The sequence below is a fragment of the Mus caroli genome, chromosome 8, assembly GCF_900094665.2.
Source record: "Mus caroli chromosome 8, CAROLI_EIJ_v1.1, whole genome shotgun sequence".
In the NCBI taxonomy this organism is placed as follows: domain Eukaryota; kingdom Metazoa; phylum Chordata; class Mammalia; order Rodentia; family Muridae; genus Mus; species Mus caroli.
The window spans coordinates 15,148,527-15,168,789 of NC_034577.1; the positions used below are offsets into that span (position 1 = coordinate 15,148,527).

General features: G+C 47.6%; 1 protein-coding gene and 1 pseudogene across 3 annotated transcripts; one reads left to right on the top strand and one right to left on the bottom strand.

Moving 5' to 3' along the window:
* Positions 1-762: 762 nt before the first annotated feature.
* On the bottom strand, positions 763-19,401 carry Xkr5 (XK related 5). 3 transcript variants are annotated; one of them, XM_021170717.1, is made up of 7 exons: positions 18,960-19,401; positions 17,051-17,234; positions 10,507-10,691; positions 9,195-9,404; positions 7,531-7,700; positions 5,486-5,597; positions 763-2,622 (listed from the first exon to the last, which is right to left on the bottom strand). In XM_021170717.1, exons 4-7 carry the CDS (start codon positions 9,331-9,333, stop codon positions 1,511-1,513), a joined length of 1,533 nt encoding a protein of 510 aa, XP_021026376.1. In that variant the 5' UTR covers positions 9,334-9,404; positions 10,507-10,691; positions 17,051-17,234; positions 18,960-19,401; the 3' UTR covers positions 763-1,510. The 3 variants fall into 3 exon arrangements, with proteins under 3 accessions (XP_021026376.1, XP_021026374.1, XP_021026375.1); XM_021170715.1 differs by having other exon boundaries at positions 19,302-19,395; XM_021170716.1 differs by having other exon boundaries at positions 18,150-19,297.
* On the top strand, positions 1,024-1,126 carry LOC115031785 (annotated as a pseudogene).
* Positions 19,402-20,263: the final 862 nt, after the last annotated feature.

Sequence of the window (20,263 nt, forward strand, 5' to 3'; positions counted from 1 at the left end):
TATAGAGCCACAGTGACTATAATGTACTGATTTCATGCTTGTAACAAACTCTCCTTACTTCCCATCTTGGTTATGCATGTGTCACAACAGCCTCCTGCTATCTCTGATTGGCTCGTGTGCTTGCAACAAGGATGCCGATGACCTGAAGGCTTGCAGCAGACACGGTACACCTTCCTCACTGTCTGAGGCTGATCTAAGCAGTACCACACTTCTTCATGCCTGCTGACTGCCTCTGAACCTAGACGTGTTGGGAGAGGGTAAACCACTCACCCTACCATATGCTTCCCATAGGCTTCCTTAACTAGTTGGGAAGGAAAACTATGAGAAGTGATAGGAAAAACCAACCAACAAAGGATGCCTTCTGGGAAAGAGTTAGAAAGGAGTCAGGCATCTGAGAAAGCGACACTGCTGACCACCTTGTCATACATTGGGTGGAATTAAAAAAAAAAAAACAACTGTGGAAATGAAGTAAATTGGTTCTAAAGCTGACGAAGAGCCTCTGGTTGGTTTGCAGGAAGGATATCTAGATGGCAGAGGGAGAAGATGGAGATTCCATCATAAAACAACCAAACTGAACCAACCAACCAACCAACCAACCAACCAACCAACCTCTGTCCCTACGTGTTGCTTTGGTCCTGCCAAAGGGATCTGAACTCAAAATGTTGCCCACATTTTCAGTCAGGCTGACTCTGAACATAGAGTTTCCATCTACATTCGGAAAGAGTTTGTGTTCTCTAATAATTAGATACTAACACTAATGCATCTGGGAAACACAATTTTATTTTTAAAATTATTAGGTGTAGGGATATTTTGCCTGCCTAGATGACTATGAATCACGGGTGTGCCGTGTGCACAGAGGCCAGGAGATGACTGTTGTCTCCCCGGCACTGAAGTTACAGGTAGTCATGAGTTACCAAAGAAATACTGGGAATTAATTGAACCTGGGTCCTCCGGAGGAGCAGGATCTTAACTGCGGGGCCATCTCTTCAGTCCCAAAAGCAGTTTTTAAAAAGGTGATTAATAGTGCATTTGATTAAGCTGGCCAAGTCCCTTTCCCCGTGGGGCTTTGGTATACAATGGTTGCAGACAGCTATATGGGTTGCCTCAAGGGACCTTGGAGACAATTTTTTTAAAGTGATTAATATCCATCCAATGTGAGGAACGGTTAATTATAAAGGACCCAGGATGCAACTGGACTCTTTCCTTTGCATTTTTTGGAAGCTGCGAAGAGACACACTAGGTAGGGTTCAAGCAGCTCGGAAAGGGACCCGGAGGCCCCTTCGCTTCTCCCCACTGCCTGTGAGTTTTGCTGTGCATCATGTGCCATGTGTGATGCGTACGGGGGAGTGGGGTTAGACATCATCCAATCCTGTCCCTTCATCTTTTCAGGTATGTAGATTGAGGCCAGAAGTAGAAGAACACAGGCATCGCGTGTGGGATTTCTCTTCCCATGATGCTGAGCGGCCAGTCTGATGTATTGACCTGCTGTCTTATTCCACCACGGCTAGGGTCAGATGAAAAAGCTCATCTCCTGTCTCACCCTGTCCCTGCAGCTGTAGTCCCTTTGGATGGACTCCGACTTAGGGGTAGATGTGAAGCAGGGCTCTTCAGCTGCCTTCAGCCTCATCTTCGGCAATGCGCTCTGCATACTCGGGTCCCCTGCCGCGTCCTTCCACGCCTCACACTCTGAACTATCTGGGGCTCTTCCAGGGAGCCCTGCACTGGGGCAGAAGTTTCTACCTGGAATGGGACTAATATCGGCCACGGTAACAGGAAAGGGCTTAGTGACTGCCTGAGGTAGTGCAGGCTGCCCAGATCCGCTCTCTACCAGAGTCCCTGAGTGGGATATCCGCAGAACTACTGGGCTGCCTCTTTGGTGGGATGTGGTTCTGTCCATGGCGGCACTGAAATACAGTGTTGTGCTCTCCTGTCCTTCCTTCCCCTGCAGGGGACCATCTGTCTCCTTCCCCTGAGCTGTAAGGTCAGCCTTGGAACCAGCCAGCTTTGGACTGTCCTCCTGGGTAGCTGGTGGTTTCTGGGTTGTTGCATTGTCCTCAAGCTCGCTGGCAAAGGAGAGATAGCTTGAAGTTTCCAATGACTCCATCTCTGCTTTCGGAGCCCCTACGTACTCAGACCCTTTCTCCAAGGTCAAAGGGTCACAGGGAGAGGATGGGAGGTCTTGATGGGAAAACAGGGGTTTCCTCTGCAGATCACAGTGTTGACTCGACCCCAGCACAGGGACACAGGAGCAGCCAGGGCTGTCACCTCCGAGGGCTGCGTTGATCTTAGATACACTTCCTGTCTTGAGAGCAAGTTTCAGCAACAGCCAGTGGTGGTGGTTGAAGAAAGAGGACTCCCCAGATCTCTGCTCCCCGAGCCCCACCTCCGCAGTGTTCTGCTCTGGGCTGGGGGCCTTATCTAGGCTTGTTAGCTCATAGCTTTCCTCTTGGCACCAGCTTGAGCTGTCTGGCGTCTCCCCTGTGGGAACCATGGCCCTGGGAGAAGGTTCTGATTCAGCTTTGTTATCCTCGATGGGGCCACAGCATTTCCTCATGAAGCTCTGCTGGATGTCTGAGGACTTAGGGTGTAGTAAGCTGTAATAAACAACCAACGATGCACACCCTGAAACAAGACAACAAAGACCACAAAAGGGATAGCATGAAGTTATGTTCTAGGACACCCCACATCCTGCTGCGAGTGACAGGTTCAGTGGCTACTTTGAATGGAACAATATAATGTTGACCAACAACAAGGTTCTGAGACTTCAGAACTGACCCTATCAAGGGGTCAAGATTTTAAAGAGGGCCCAGCATCTACCAGCTACGAATGTTTTGAAACTGTACACCATGGCTTCGCTCCTTTTGAGTTTCTCAGCTATCTTCCTGGAGGGCATCTTCCATTGACCGCTTGGCGTCACTTGCAGATTTGTGCATGCATGCGAGTGAGCACCAGAGGCATGGTAGAGATCTTCCAAAATCTTTCAGAATCCCACCACCAGCACAGTGTGGAAAGATGCCAAAGCCGGGGCAGGCAGGAGGTAAGAAAGCGACCTCAAAAACAAGAGCCCGAAGCAGAGGTCACTCATGCTCCTCAGAGCCTTGTCGGGGCATTTCCATGAACAACAACAACAGCACTTCCTCTGTGCACAAACAGCTTAATCACATTGTTGTCAGTTTCATTTGTGTCGATCAGAAGTGTTGACTGCTGCAATAATCTCTTTACCAGAGCATTCCAGTAAGCCACCCACGTTGTTTCCAGTTTCCTGTTGCACTGGAGAAAGTGCCTGTGTTCAGGGGTGTTCATTAGGCGAGTAGAAGATGGGAACTAAGTGTGAGGACGGGGGCTGAAGGCACCAGGAGATGGCAGCATGACAGACCCTAGGAAGAGCCCAAAGGACAGTGCCCCCAGACCCTTAGTGACTCTGGGGACAAGAGCAGACCCTGGGCAGGGCACTGGTTTGTGGTAAAATCAGAAGTGGGGACAAGGACCAGCAGTCCTGTCTGCATTGAACATAGCTCACATACTAGCTTCTATGCCTTGGATTCTCACTGAGCCCAAGCAATATGCAGTCACTCATCTTTGGCAAACAAATCCCAGCAAGGTCAGGAAAGAACAGCAAGCCAGAGGATGCTACCCTACACTACCCTGTGCACCCCGGGCACCAGTTAGGCAGCGGGATCTGCCATGGCCAGAGGCACCGGGTGTGCTGATTTGCTGTAGGATCCTGCCACCTGCTGGATTCTTGGCTGTAGCTCCAGGCTGCTGTGTAGTAGGCACTCAATACACGTTTGTCCAGTGAAAGAAGGAAACGGGGAGCCCGGATTTGGGCAAGAACTATCTCAAGTCTGTGTTCTTGATACTATAGTTCTTTTAAAAAAATATTACTTTATGTGTATGTGTGTTTTGCCTGCATGTATATCGGTGTACCACAGGTCTGCTTGGTGCTCTGAAGAGGCCATCAAATTCCCTGGAGCAGGAATTACAGACCAGTGTAAGCCATCACCGGAAGACCCAGGTCCTCTGGAAGAGTAGCCAGTGTTCTTAACCACTGAGACACCTCTCCAGCTTCTATTAATTTTCTTTAAAAAGTCCTTGTTTTTTTGAGATGAAGCCTTGATCCATAGCCCAGGCTGGTCTCAAACCTGAGTCAATCCTCCTGTCTCAGCTAAGTGTTTGGATAGCACTGCTTGTACGGTTCATTTATAATAGTGTTGGGCATGAAACCTGGGGCTTCTTGAATGCTAAACAAGCACTCTCTCTACCCATGATCTGTTTCTGGACTTTTTTTTTTTTTAAATAGGGTTTTTCTTCTTAGCCCAGGCTTGCCACAAACTTACTATGTAGGCCATGATGGCTTAGAACTCACAACAATGCTCTTGCCTCTGCCTCCTAAGCACTGGAGTTATAGAAACAAACCATCATGTCTGTCAATAACATATGATGATATGACTTTAAACATGTATTAAATATAATTTCCTATAATGCCCGAGTTTAAGGACTGACTCACAGTTTGGTTGTTCCTGTTCTGTCTTTTGACATACTCTCCCTTTCCTGCTGGAGATTCCCAGGGGACCAAAGAAAGTCAGAGATGTGTCCAGTGCCACCTGCTGTTGGGCAATGGAGCAGCATGACACAGCCCAGCCCTTTCTAAGATGACAGGGCAGTTTTACTTCCTCCTATCCTGTTTACTGGACTGGGTCATACCACCTGTGAACGAAGTGGTTAGGTCTCTCAGCTGTGAGGACTGTCACATCATATCCCAATGGATCCCCTCTCTGCAGGAAGATGACTAGACAGAGGCCACTTTGTAGGTGGCGGAATAGCTCTTGCCTGGACACCTCGCTGTTTGACTGGCCATTCACTTGCAAGCATGCTGCTTAGAAATCGGCCACTCAATGTATGGGCAGCATTTTGGAAAGACGTGGCTGCTCCTACCTTTCTTTGAGGCCCCCATCAGTCTAGTCAGGTCTACAAAGCTAAGCTCAGAGTCTTAGGGCACTTACCTGCAGCATGGGTCCCATCCCCTGCCCACTGCCCCTAACCTGTTCCACGTCCTGTTAGCATTTCCTCTAGACTCCGCCCAACAGTTACCTAGCAACAGCCAGTACTAGGCTCCTAAATAAGGAAAAAACAAACAAACAAACAAACAAACAAAAAACCAACAACAAAACAATTGTTGTTCTTATATGCAAGACGATCAGGGATTAGTGAGCTGTGGGTTCAGTGAGAACCCCTGACTCATTAAGTGGAAAGTGGTTAAGGAAGACATCTGACATCAGCTGCAGGCCTCCACATGCAAGGGCATCTACATACACACCACACATGAGCATCCCTACACATACCAATATATGCACATCCATGCATATATACCATACATACGTATATTATACCATATGTGCACACACTTGAAAATAAAAACAATAAACATAAAATACAAATACAAGTTGGAAAGGAAGTGTGGCTAAGGAGGCTCAGTAGGTCTTACCAATCAGAAATCCAAACAAGACCCCCACCACAGTCCACAGGCTGGTCCCTGGTGCTCCCTGCAGGAAGTCAGTTGCCAGTAGTAAGAGTATGGAGTTCTCCAGCAGCATAACCTGTGGGGACAAGAGAGAGTCACCATACCTGGGGGCCTGCTATCTGCACCTCTTCCCTCCTGTCCCTGGTACCTGCTGGGGTTCACAAACCAAAGAGTCTCCACCGAGCAGAAGCAAGGCTCCAGGGGGAATGTTTCTACCCAGGAAGGCTTGCTGATGTCATTCATGGGAACATCCCCAGAGTCACAGACACAGGACAATAGACTGAGCTTTGGCACAAGTGTGTCTATGCAGCCCACACTAAGATGGCTGGCAGATCTGGCACTGATCTAACAGCCCAAGGCTACATTCCTGGGGTGAAATGTCAGCCCCTTGAACTTCCTGCCCGAGGAATCACAGCTGCCAGGTGGAAACACGATGAGAGATAACTAGGGCCCTCACTGTTCTTATCCATCTCCTTCCCCACCCTCACAACGACCCACCTCAAGGACCTGAGAACATCGCTTTGAAATACAAACATTCAAGGAGGTCATTCTCCCAGCTTGCGAGCACTTACTCTTTAACTCAAGAGACCCATGTCTCCTGCCACTCATAGAGATACCCGCCATCTGTTCCTGCTCTGGACAACTCCAGTTAACACACCAGATGAGACAGTCAATCAACTACCCTCCCTCCCTCCATTTTTTTTTTAAAGATTTATTTTATTTATTATATGTAAGTACACTGTAGCTGTCTTCAGAAACTCCAGAAGAGGGAGTCAGATCTCGTTACGGATGGTTGTGAGCCACCATGTGGTTGCTGGGATTTGAACTCCGGACCTTCGGAAGAGCAGTTGGGTGCTCTTACCCACTGAGCCATCTCACCAGCCCCCTCCCTCCATTTCTACACATCTCCATTTCTATGACTCAACCCTCATACTTCCCTCACCCTGCTCTCTCCTTTCCCTTCTAAACTTTCCCATCACCTCGGTATAAATCAGAGTTCAGTTGTATCGCTACAGACCAGACGTTACCTCTCCTTACACTAGTCTCTGCCTTTGTCTCCCTGGCAGCACCACATTGACCCCCTAGTGCTCTGTGGTTCCTATGCTACTACTGTAGCTTTGCCTGAGATGCCTCCAAGCCTCTTTTAAGGTGGAGTCTTGGCCTCAGAGGCTCTCTATTTCTCTGGGACTCTTGACAGCAATGGGTGCATTCCTTTGTATATCTGTAGCTACCAAGAGCTACATGCTGGCCTTGAGTTCATTTCTAACGTACTTCTTAGGTTGTGTGTATGCTGAGATGAACCAACCCCTCATGGGTGAATGGGTGAAGCCACACTTTCCAGAGCTGTAACCACCTCAAAAAAAAAAAAAAAAAAAAAGAAGGTGAGGCCATGCATTGCAATTGTTAAAGGTGGGCCAGCAATGCCGCCTGAAGTTGTCTCAGGGGAAGGGCCTGGGACTCTCCACTTTGGAAAAGTCCCTAAGTGCATCTGCTAATGATGTCTGTGGAGTTGGCTGCACCTGAAGCTCCTGATAATTGTTAGGCTATTTTCAACCTGTGTCATCACTGTTTATAACTTCTCCTTATGTTAGGCTATTCCTGTGTGTGTGTGTGTGTGTGTGTGTGTTGCATGCAGGGCATGTACACACAGTGTGTAGACATGTAGAAGATCCAGTGCTTTCCATTATCCCTCTCCCTTATTGCCTGAGGCAGGGTCTTTCACAAAACTGGAAGCTCGACATTTTGGCAAGGCTGGCTAGTAAGGTCTTGGGATCTGCCTGCGTCTGCCCCTAGGGCTGAGGTCAAATGCATTTAGTTGCCAGGGATTTGAACTCAGATCTTCATGCATGCCTAGTAAGTTCTCTTACCCACTGAGCTGATTCCCCAGTGCCTAATATCCCTTCTTTAATAGATGTTCAGGCACACACTCCCATATGTGCACCTCCCCATCAAACATGCAGCCGGCAATGTGAAAGCCAAGCTTAAAGAAAACCACCATTGCCACTTGCCAAGTAGAAGCTGGCCACCCTGCTTCTGGAAGGGCTGTCCCAGAAATTGATGTAGCAGAGGATGAACACGGCCCCCACCAGCAGATTGAACAGCCTCCAGTGGCAGGTGCTCTCTACAATGTCGCTCTGCTGGGCTACGAGCCAGAAGGTCATCACTAGCCAGTGAGCACCTGGAGGGAGGAAGGGATAGAATTCAGTGTTCAGTGAGGAGATGGGAAGAGGTGAGAATCAAGAGGAGAACCAAGGGGCACAGACAAACCACTCATTCCGTCTTTGCAAGTCTTATCTCTCTGAGCCTCACAGGGGGCTTTTAACCTAGTTTGGAGCTAAGAGAACAGACTGGCTTCTGTGTCACCCATAAGACCCTGCGTATGGATGGATACTCTTCTGTTTCCAGCAAGCACTTAAGGAAGCAGTTATAAAACTCTCTACCCTTTTTACACTGTTCATCTACAAACCCCAACCCTCCAGACCCAAAGAGAACTCTGTGTGGACCAGTTACAAGTTTTAGTCTTATATTTTAAGATGAATAGCCTCATTCTGGATCACAAGTTGAATTTTAAAATGCCTAATAAAATGTCGTTAATTTCTCTGTAAAAACACAAGCTTTTTTTTTCTCCCCCCAAAATAATGTTCTTTTCTGCCAATAATTGTATTAAATGTTTGCTCTTGGTCCATGGGCCAGCTATTTCTCAGTGTTCTTGGTTCTTTTAAAACAAGAGTACACTGTTCCTTCTTGCAGAGTGTATTCACTGATGACCAGAGGACACTGCTGTCCTTGGCAAGGACACACAGGCCCCATTCAGGAGTCTGAAGGGCTAGACAGACTCTTGGTCATCACATTCATATCTGAGCCGCTGGCTCTGAGAAGGCTGGGGTTCAGGAGAGCTTTCCTGTGTGAAGCAAAGACAGTGCTCCATAACCAAAGCAAATGGGGTGCTTATGGAGGTTCTGAACAGCATCAGATATACTTCACAGTTTTGCACTGGATCAGCTGGAACCTGGACCTCTCTCTGTGCAGCCAGGGCAGTGAGATCCACGCCCTTTCCTGTATGAGCATCAACTTTCTATGGGAAGGGCTTGTGATCTACAATAATCTTCTGAGGACTGTGGGTCCAGCTTTAGCTGACATTTCTGTGGTGGTATATCCAAAGGGCCAGCATTCACTACAACCCCTTGCGTTGGATGCACACTCATGGGAATTAGACTCTGGACCTCTATGTTCATGGGTTAGGGCTGCCAAGAATGGTTAGACTAACAGAGCGTAGCAGAAGCCATGCTGTGGCTGTTCTAGGTTTAAGAGGACTGGACATTTCTACTTCCTCTTTCTTGGAACTGTCATTACAAAGGTGAGTCCAGTTCAAGGCCAGCCTGGTCTACAGAGTGAGTTCCAGGTCGGCCAGGGCTACACAGAGAAACCCTGTCTTGAAAAAAAAAAAAAAAGAAAAAAAGAAAAACAACAAAGGTGAGTCCAGGTTACTGTGCTAAAGAGAGGGGCCACATCTGTACATCCAGCCTGCTGAACTCTCTTGGAAACACAGAGACCTGCTTTTCTACCATCTCCGTAAAACTCTCTGCCAAACCCAACCAGCAATAGATCTGGGACAGAGGACCATGTATAGTTACTGTTAAGGCTTTATGAATAGAGTGGAAGCCCCACTTACCTCCAACCACCAAAACCCAAACATGGTAAACTCTGCAGAACAGAACCAGGCTTAGCACACGAGCACCCAGCATGCCCATCCTCCAGAGCTGCTGGCACAAGAGAGCAGCCCATAGCATGGTATGGTGACCTGGCTTCATGATGCCCAGGAAACGGTTGTATGACACTAGAGCCCAGGACAGTGAAGACCAGGAGAATAGGGCACTGATTCCTAGAAGATTGAATAGACAGAGCTCACTACAGGCTCTGAAGCACACACACAGATGCACCCCACTCCCCATCCCTTTCTGAGAGCATCCAACTTCTTAATCAAAAACTAGCCCAGTGGCAATGTACCATGGACCGATTCCCTTGGTGGTGGGTAACTTAACAACAGTGTAAGAACATATGTTTCCATGGAAATGAGGGAGGCTGGAAATGTCTGCCTAGGGCCCTAGATGCTCTTCCTCTCTCTGGATGCCCGTTTAAAATGTCCCAGCCCTTGAGCTTCGAAGGCCTAGGTCTAAACTATGATTAAATGGATGTCCTACAGGACCCCTGGACACAGTTTATTACAAGTATGTATTCCCCACATGAAGAAGTTTGATGAAAGAATGGTAGAGTACGCAACCACAGCTAAACACTTAGATCTTCTGGTGTAAGTTTGGATACTTAGAGGGGAGAGGAGCTGGGCATGGCCGTGCACACTTTTAATCCCAGCACTCAGGAGGCAGAGGCAGGAGGATCTCTTTGAGTTCAAGGCCAGACTCATCTACATAATGAGTTCCAAGATAGCCAGTTGCACAGAGAGACCCTGTCTTGACAACCGAACCAAATCAAGGAAACAATAAAACAAAGGAAAGAGGGAAGGAGGAGAGGAAGGAGAGGGGGAAGGAGGAGGGAGGAAGAGGAGAGGAAGTAATGGGGCATCCCGGCTGGAATGGGAGCTGGGGACATTATCTTCAGGAGACTGAGCTATGCTTTCTGTGGGGCTTTCAGGTGTCAGGTCTGCTGCAATAGGAGTAGACCCAAGAGAGATGGACATGTGGGCTTCCCAAGGTAGTTTTCAAGGTTATCTCTGCTCTGCCCAATTTCTGTCTTATGATTGACTTTAGATACTTTATGCCCAAGAAACCAGCTCTCTCTGAACTCATGATCCCAGCAAAAGCCAGCTGTAACCATCATTTGGGTCAGTGAGAAATGGATTTTCCCTAAATCTCCCAAATAGGAGAAATCTTGAGAGGACACCAGGTCCTACGAGGTCTGGCACATGTTCCGGACATGTTCCTGTTATTGGAAGCAGATGGTATGAGATCATGGTGAAAGGCACCTACCTGGCACAATGTCTGTGAAGTCAGAGGCTAGGAACACGTAAGCCTGAAGCAGCAGGTGGGGCCCTGTCTGCAGCAGAGCCTCCAGGAGCCGTAGGGCTGACAGGTCAGCCTCCTGCAGGTGCAGCTGTCCCCAGCTGGGAGCCTCCTTTCCCTTCCACAGAGCTGTTGCCACAGAGTCCCAGTGCCTACAGAAAGCAAAGACATTATGACATGGACCACGAAGCTGGCTACTCTGGCTTCCACACCAACCTTTCCTATGGAGATATGAGACATTTTTAAGAATGCTTATCTGTGCCTACAGTGTGCTCTGGGGTCACCAGTTAGGCTGTTGCTAAGCTCTGAGTCCAAGCTTCGTATTTCAAGTGTTCAGCAGGCTGCCACTAGTCGATTTTCCCCAAGGTTGGAAGGGCCAGGGGTGGGAAGACTGAAGTTATTGCAGGGCTAAGGAACCTAGGCTGGGCCTGATGAGGCTTGCAGGAAATCTTGACCAGTGTCCTCACCCCAGATCTTTGTGGAAAGGGAATGAACCCCTTTAATAGAGATCTACTGCAAGGCACTGTGGGTAATCATCTCTTTAGAGCACAGAGATGAGGGAGCCCTCACCTTTGTCCTTAGAGTGTAGAACTTCCAGTACCCTAAGCCTGGAACCCTCTAGGAACAGCTGGGGAAAATGGGTCTAGGATCCTCACCAGAGGCTGGCAAGAGACCCAGATGGGTGGGGCAAGATGGGGGAATCTAGGGGTGATATGATCCTATTGAAGCACACTAAAGTTCTCAGTTTCAGCCCATGAAAGTTGGCTTTTTTTCTCTGGAAAACTGAAATTCAAAGAATTATGTATGCTGTGTTTGAGATAGGAAATAAATATATGCATTTGTGTTGTGTATTAGTGAATGCATGTGTAAATGTATGCTCATACACATATATATGCAGTGTGCAAACATATGCCTGTGTACAGCATATGCAAACTCAGTGCATATGCATATATATGTAGGTTTACACAGCTACAGGTGCACATGCAGTGCATATTACAGTGCATATGTCCACACATGTATTATACATATACAAGTAATATATATATATGTGTGTACACACACACACATATACATATATATGCATGTATAGGTGTATGTGTGCACAGTAGACATGAACAACTGGAAGAAAGCTGTACTTTCTTACTTTACTATACTATACTTAAGCAGTAAGTACTGAAGGTTTGAGTGAGATAGAAGTGTTGGGTATAGAAGGGAATGAATGAATGAAGGGAATGTTGGAGTATGGAGAGCAGGGTGGAGAGGGGCTTATAGATGGCTCTGAGACTTCAAGCTTAAGCTTTTGGTTGTGACAATGCTAACATGTAACAGAAAGACACCTGCCAGCAGCTGCTTGATTGACAGGGGAGAATACAAATTTTGTTTTTAGAAATGAGGAATGTGAGGAGCTGCGGAGCCTTCCCTCACACCTTGGAAGGATCTGGGGCTTTTGGTTATAAACCAGGACTCATGGACAGAGGCAAATGGTTGTAAATTAGTATTCATGACCATGCAAATGGCATGGTCAAGTGGATAGGAAGTGGCTAGAGGTGGTGTAGATAATCCTTCCCCCCTCTCCCAGTCAGAACTAGTCACCCCAAGGAAAATGATATCACTAAAAAGTGAGTTAGGCAGTGAAGTGGTTGGCGGTAAGGGCAGCAAGTTTGAAAAAGCATGGAGTGTTCTCAAAGTCAAGTGCAGACACATGGCACATGGGGAACAAGAGGTTGCTGGGTTGTGAGAAGGACAGCTAGAAAGCAGGGGCCTGTGGGCTGGGCAGGGCCATAGGGTCACGTTAGCTTAGGCACAATGAGGTGACCTTTTCAGTGTGCAACAAGAATCAAAACTTAGAAAGAGACCAGAGCATGCCCTCGTCTATGTTTCCACAAGCACACAGTAGGCACTTTGTTTTGATACTCTCATCATGTGAAAGTCAACTAGGAAGTGGTATGGGGCACTCTTCACAAGAGCCTGAATAACCACACCAGCTGCCCCCAGGGTCACTGTGGGCTTTGAGGGCCTACAGGGGTAAGGTTTTACTTTCACCCACCAACATCCTCCCTCTACAGCAAGGAGGCAGGGTGGTTCTATCTGGGAACCACTTAACTGGGAATCAGAATAGTAGTCTGTGTGTGTGTATGTGTAGCAGACTCCTCATTGGAGAGGCCAAGGTGGCCAGTGAGTGCATCCTGGAGAGAACGGGGAAGCTGTGGATGTGAAGCTGAGTTGGGAAAGGGCATATGAGAGATTAGTGGGATAGGACAGTGGAGTCGGAATGGGGCCCATGGCTGGGAATGAGTGTGTTGCAGATAGCCCTGGGGCTAATTGTATTTGAAGTTAATTCTTTTCTCCTGTAAGTGGCTTTGAACAAGGAATAAGTCAGCACTCAGGTGATTTCCTGTAAATCTGCTTCCCACCTTAATTTATAAATAAAGGTTAGAGCTGGTGTTGGGTGGGGAAAGAGGGAAAGATAGAGCTGAGGGTTTTGGGAGAAAGGAGGAGGGGAGAGAGAGCGAGCGAGAGGCCTGGAGAAACCACAAGTTATAAGGGATCTCTTATATGTGGAAGATGGTAGTGTAGTGGTAAATCTGCCCAATCTAGGCGCACGGCTTGCATTCATATTAATTGAGTTGTGTTTTCATTGCCGGGGCATATTTAGATTGGAAATTTACCGCAACAGGAGTGGCATTGTAATGCTGTGTGGTCAGGCAGAGAGAGGAACTCAGGCTGAGGATAGAAGGCAGCTGCAGGGGGTGGGGAGCTAGGGGAGTAGGATGGGGTAGGGGTGGGATAGGGGTAGGGGAGCTCCCTGGGGATCTGGAATAAGATGGGAGCTGTAGAAGCTTGTTTCTGAAGTCCTGAAAGGCACCAGATTTCTCTTCTGGATGCTGCTGTGCCTCAGGCCCCCATCTCTTTCCAACCATCCTGGGTTTTTGATTGTGCCAACTGTTCCTGTTACCATCTTTATAAGGCCTGGTCTGCCTGCCCCTTTGTTCCAGGCCCTTCCTGATGACACTGCTGCCTTCAGCTGTTCCCAAGTTCGTCTCAGACACTAGACTTAATTAGGTGTGTCTGCAGCTCGTCAGTGTACTCCATGTGAGCCCCTGTCAGCGATGACCAAGAGTCTTAGCTGCAGTACAAACAACATACATCTACATGGAAGCCTGGAAGCACAATCGCCATACCGGACAGGTCTTTGGAATTATGCTTCTCAGATTTTACCAGGCTAAGAAAAACGTCACCCAGGTCCACCACAACTAGAATCGTCTCTCCTGGGCTCACAGCTTAGGGAGCAAGTGATTCTTCTGCTCATGTTTTAAACATTAACATTGGCCATTTTAACATTAACGTTAATGTGTCGTTAGCGTTGAGACAGTCAGCAGTGCAAGGTTTGAGCACAGCTGTACTTCATTTGCTTGCTTATTTATTTATTTATTTATTTATTTATTTATTTATTTATGGAGTGTGTGTGTGTGTGTGTACACTCTTGTTGGTGTGCAATGGCAGTCAGAGGACAGCTTTTGGGAGTTGGCTCTCTCCCTCCACCCACCAGGCAAGAGCTTTTACCTGCGTTAAAAACATTGAACCTGCACCTATGTGTCAAGCTGGCCTTATAGGCTCTTAAAGTTTGTCTCAACTTTCTCTTCACTAAAGAAAAGCTGCCACGCTCAGATGCATGCTGTGAGTCTCCCCTCCGTTCAGGTGAATTTCTAAATAGATATGTGGGCTCTTTAAAAAGAAAGAGGCACAAGTACATGCTGTGTTAGAGTGGAAACAAAGGGCTCAGATGAAAAAAAGAATGGCCATGGTGTAAAATGAATTGTAACTACCACCAGGTTCTCTTGAACAGTAGACTTAACATTATAGTTTGTGTTCTTTGGAATTAAAACCAGAATCCATTTATGTCTTCAGCCCTTGCATTTTTTATAAGCGGTTTCACCTCAAGGGGGTTTGCGTTTTATTGATTTTTTTTCTGTTGCTAGCTCATTGTCTGCATTTCATTATGGAGTCAGTTAATGGGTTTCATTTTGATAAAGGTCGAGGTTGTACAAACACAGTTGTTCTGGCTCCCCCTACAGGTGCCTTTGGCAAACTGCAATAAAACCAAACCAAACCAAACCAAACCAAACCAAACCAAACCAAACCAAACCAACCAAACCAAACCAAACCAAACCAAAGGTGATCTGCAGGGATGGCTTATTGCCTGGTTCTGTTTGTGAGAGACACTTTCAGAGCGTGAAAGGAATTCATCACTTTCAACTTCCAGTGTTTTCTGTTGAGGGGGCAGACTGTAGCTGGGCTCATAGCAGTCTCTGAAACACTGTGGAGGGGGTGTCAGATAGGCTTCCTTGGGCTGCCAGGAAGCTAAGAGCTAAGACTCTGCTCTAAGTTCTACGACCTGCACAATCTGGGTTTCTCTTCGGATGTGCAACGTTATCTCTTCCTGGAAATCTAGACTTACTTTCCCTCAATCCTCTCTTTTAAAAATTATACGTTAATTTTAAAGTGCAGACTTATTTTTATTTATGTGTGTGCCTGCCTCTATGTGTATGTATGTGTGTGCACGCATACATATGTGCACCTATGGAAGACAAAAGAGGGCACCAGATCCTCTGGACCTGTAGTTAGAGGCAGTCGTAAGCCATCTTATGTGGGTTCTGGGAGCTTAACATAGTTTGTGCTCTCTATCCCTGAGCCATGGCTCTAGCTCTCACATTATTATCATCAACAATTATATATTAATAATGTATTTATTACATTGATTTATTGTATTATTATAAAATATATAATATAATAAATAAAACATAAAATAAAATTATTATAAATAATAAATATACTTACATTAAATAATAAATTGATAACTATACCAACAATAATAATAATTTTGAGGCACATGTGTCTCATTATGTAGTCCTGAGTGGCTTGGAGCTAACTATGTAGCACAGGTTGGCCTCTACCTCACAGAGATCTGCCTGACTTTTTATCTTAAGGGATGGGAATAAAGGCTATATACATTAGTTTTTAATCACCTGAATTTTTTTTTCTCAATTAGCTATTTATGGCTTTTTCTTTCTCCCAATTTTTGAATTGCACTTGTCTTTCATTTATCCAGATTAATTTCTAAATAGGTACCAGAAACCGTGCCATCACTTAGTAGTGATATTGAGAGGACAGGGGGTTCACTGTCAAATATCATAATCTGGACCAGTCTTTGACACCACTTCCCTGAAGGCTTATAAGGTCCCCAGGGTCTCTACAGAGCCCGAGAAGACAGATTTACCTGTGAATAGTTAAGGATGCTTCTTTCTAAAGGCTACTTTGAATTCTGCTTTTGAGCTATAAAATGCTTGTTTACGTTGAAGCTATTTCACTAGTTTGATACACCATTGTCTTTGAGGTCTCACCATATACAGCAGCTAGCTAGCTATCAACCAGTGAGCCCTCTGCCTTTATACAAGGCCAGGCAAAGGAGGGCTTAGAGAGTAGGTTCTGCTCCAAGAAGGCTGCAGTCTCAAATTCTATGAGACGACTCCTCCCCCTGCCAGTGCCAGCCCTCTTGTTTTACAAGAGCACAGACCTCAGACAGGAAGGCCCAACTTAGGATCAACTGGTGTAACACACGTGTTTTTGATGCATCTATGTGACAAGGGTCTGCTGGAAGGGAACATGAAGAAGAGGCAGTCACTTCATGTTTCCCTGGAAGCACTTTCTACTCTGATCCAAGTCCAACCTGGGTAGAGAAAGAAGACGTAAGTGCCCAGGACAGACAGCAGCACTTGGCAATGGTTCCTTGGATGCCCTTCAAACCTTGACCATCTGTGATTTAGTAAGCACTTGAGTCGCCGGCTTCACCTGTCTGGTTCCTTATTTCTTCCCCCTTTAGAAAAGTCCTCTCAACTCTCCAGGGTTATGGGGCAGCTGGGAGTGGGAGTGTGCTGTGTCTGCAAATGCACAGTTTCCTGTCTCCAGGTGGCAATACCCTGTCACCTCTGGAGACACTGTGGGCACAGGGAAGCCACCTACACCAGGTCCATACCTGGCAACCTTTTATACAAAGAAAAGAAGAACAAACCAAACCAAACCAAACCAAACCAAACCAAACCAAACCACCACTGACTCTGGCTCTCAGGTCACTTCTTCTTGCCACAGATGCATAAAACAAATGTTATCACGTGGGCTTTACTGTCTAGCTTGTGGTCAATTAAGTCTGTGCCCCCTTCATGGACCAAGGTAGCAGTTGTCAGATGGAACACTTTAAGCAAGCTGATTTATGTGGATCCAGAGGTTCATTAAGGGGTGGAAACAGCAGTGATGTAGAATCTGGCTAAAGACAAGAAAAAGCATCGAAAGGTCATTGGTACAGTGAAGAGGAGCCTCAGACGCTAGGTATGTGTTAGGATGCCAATGTCAGACAGGGCTGTGGCCCTGAAGATCCCTGGCTTTAAGGTCAGAGTGTGTATGGATAGGGGAATTTTTCCACTGCATCAGAGGGAAGGGAGGTGGGCGTTCTTACCGCTTCCAGACGCCAAGCTGCAGAAGATGCAGTACTGCCAGCCACCAGTGACCCTGATGCCCATCTGCTCGGAACCACAGAAAGCTCAGGGCCTGGACCAAGAAGCCGGGCAGGAGGACAGAAAGGGCCAGCCACCCCCAGAGGAGACGACCCGTGGCAAAGTAGTAAACTATGGAGCAGAGGCCTGGGGTAAAGACAAGATGAGGGGTGTTGAAATGACAGAGTTAGGCAATGTTTCATATACATGTGTCTTCTGTATGTTACGGTGCTCTGACAGCCTGAAGCCTTTCTGCCACAGACAGCACAGTGTTCTTCCAAGAATGTGCCTGGGATATGCACTCTATCCAACTTAGAGCTTCTGTTTTAGAGCCATGTACCCTAGGAAATGCTATTTCTCTGCCTTAGTCTATCCAAGGTCAAGGACCAAGTGACTAGGGACCTATCTGTAGCCCAAAGCTCATAAAAAAGTATCCATAGAAAACAAGTCCTCCAAATCCATTCACCATGGTCAGCCTGTCTTGTCTGATGAAGTTCCAGCAGAGGTTCTGGCTCCTGATCAACTGAGTCTTTCCATATGGCCCCACTCAGTATGCCCTGCCTCTTATCCCTAGGAACTGTGATCTTTCTTACGTCTGTTCTGTCCAACAGATCATTAAACAAAACAAAACAAAACAAAACCTCAAAGGAACCCAGGTCTCAACATAACCAGCACAGCATCCTTACCATTAGCAAGGAGCCCACAGGGCCTGCTAGCAATAAGACAGGCACAATGGTAGTGGTATGTCTGTGGGGTTACACCGCATATGTGCTAAGTACCTGGGGGATCCAACAACCCGGAGTGACCTGGAGTCACCACACGGTTACAGCCAACCAGGGCTGCATGTGCTGGACTTTAGTCATAGCTGGTTCTGTGTGAGGCTGGCTTTGGATTTTCTTTTGTTTTGTGTTTGTAGGGATTGAACTCAGGGCAGTTCCTGTGCTAGGTAAGGCCTCTACTATCCCCGAGTCCACTTTTCTGTTTATTTCGAGACAATATTCTGCTAAGTTGCTCAGGCTAGCTTTAAACTCTTTCTGCAGCCTAGTTAGGTCTAGAACTCACCATGTTCATCCGCCCCCAACCTCTTCATTGCCATCAGGCCAGGCTCCAGCTATATAACCTCGGATGTCAGCGAGAAGCTGTGTTGGTATTACTGATTACTGAGGGGGATTGTGGAGGGTACTCAGGGACCGTTTCACACTACCATTGTCCTGAGTTTTCTAGAATTACCAAGGAATGTAGATCAGCAGCCACAAACCTCACTGCTCGGAGGCACAGTCGGGAACCCAGTAGGTATGGGAAGAGAATGGCCACTATTCCTTTCTCAGTCCCAGGTTATGTTCAGTGCACTGACAAGCTTCCTGCTAAACATTCATTCTTTTCCTGTTAGAAAGCTAGGGGACTAGGCCACTTTGGGCAGCAGTGTACTTTCTAGTCTCTGCAGGGCCTAAACTAGTGCCCTTTGGGATTCTGAGTGGGTGTCGGGGACGGAAATCTGCAGGGATTATTCTGTAAATCAGAGATAAATTTCAGAGATACCATGTCCAAGAAGGGACGCGGAACCTTGTTGGATCCGGATGGTGGAGTTTCCCCAGGGACCGGGCCTTGTAGGAGAGTGGCAGAAGTGGGCGGAGGCACTCTATGCCAGCACTGAAAGGGTTACAAATTCAAACTCGAAAGGCGCGAAAACTATGGCCATCTTGCTTCATCTCCGCTACCCACCGGACCCTTGTCTTCAGCAAACCAGGGTTCTGCTGTGTCACAATCTCGAAAGGGTAACCAGTGCCCTTTGGGATCCCACCCCTCCACCTCTCCCAGCTCTTGGATCGCATGCCACCTCAGCCCGGAGCCCGGGTGTTCGGGGCGCCTCACCAAGTGCTGGCGCTCCAAAGTAGCCTCCTCACGCAGCTCTTTGCAGAGCACCAGCGGGAGGAGAGAGAAGGGACTCAGGACTCCGGGTTTGGAGTATGGGGAGGATCCATGCATGGAGGGAAGTCTAACTGGGTGGAGGAAATCATGCATGGTGAGGGGATCACACAGGGAGTGCTCTGCAGGCTAGAACGGGGGATCCACTGTGCGTGCGCCAGCGCAGTGTTTGCTGCCTGCCTGCCTGCCTGCCGGAGGAGGAGGCACAGCGGTGGTAGATGTGCCCCGCACACTGGGTTGGAGTAGGGTATTGGAGGGGTGAGCACTCGCGGGCTGCGCCTCACTCACGCGCGCTTTGCTCGGCCGCCTGCAGCAGGGCAGAGAGCCCCAGGAGCCCCGCGTGCATCTTCTGAGCTGCTGCTGCCTGTGCCCGCCCCTTCCCCTGCCCGGGACCGGGTTGGGGAGGCTTCCGGCTTGGGGCCCCAAGACAGGATGCTTTTCTTCCCAGTCAGTTACCAAGTTGCTAGTAGGGTTGGGGTGAAGGCGGGGACAGGGGGCAGGAGGAACAGACAGGTTCTTAGGGGGCAGTCTCGCGGTCTGTGCCAGATTTGCATGCTGTCACAGCCTCCTAACGGCTGTAAGACACAATGGGTTTGTTCTGAAGAGAAATGGGTTAGTCACTGGGTGGTCATAGCGGATTTGCTCAAAACAGAGTCCACTGAACTACTAGTCAGAGTGGTGTGTGTGTGTGTGTGTGTGTGTGTGTGTGTGTGTGTGTGTATCATGGGAGGAGGAATTTGAAAAGCTGATTGGGACTTTTGAAAATTTTCAGTTGTGTGTCCAGAAAAGGGAAAGGAAACACGCCTAAAATGGCATCTCCGCCTTTAACAGCCACTTTGCTTTCAGACCTTTCTCCCAGGTATCCTTGAGGGTTAATCCAGATCCCCCAAAGCCAGAAGTAAACCTGCCCACGGAAAGTCTTTCTGGGAGATGGGAAAGCATCACCCTGACATTTGTTACGATGTAGAGGTTACGTAGGACTGTGGACGTGGGGACAAAGATTGTTCTGAATCGTCCATGCCCAGTGGAAAAATGTTTTATAACCACTGAGCAGGCAGGAAATTACTAAGTAGAGGTCAGGCCTACAGCGATTCTGCCCGATAGAATTCTTGCGAAGGAATAAGAATACACAAATTAGGACTGGAAATAAATGCTGTTCATGATTAGTGATGGGTGGGGAACATTTCAATATATTTCTCAACATTTATAGCCTTAAAACCTCCCACCACCCTCCCCATCCCAATTCCTAG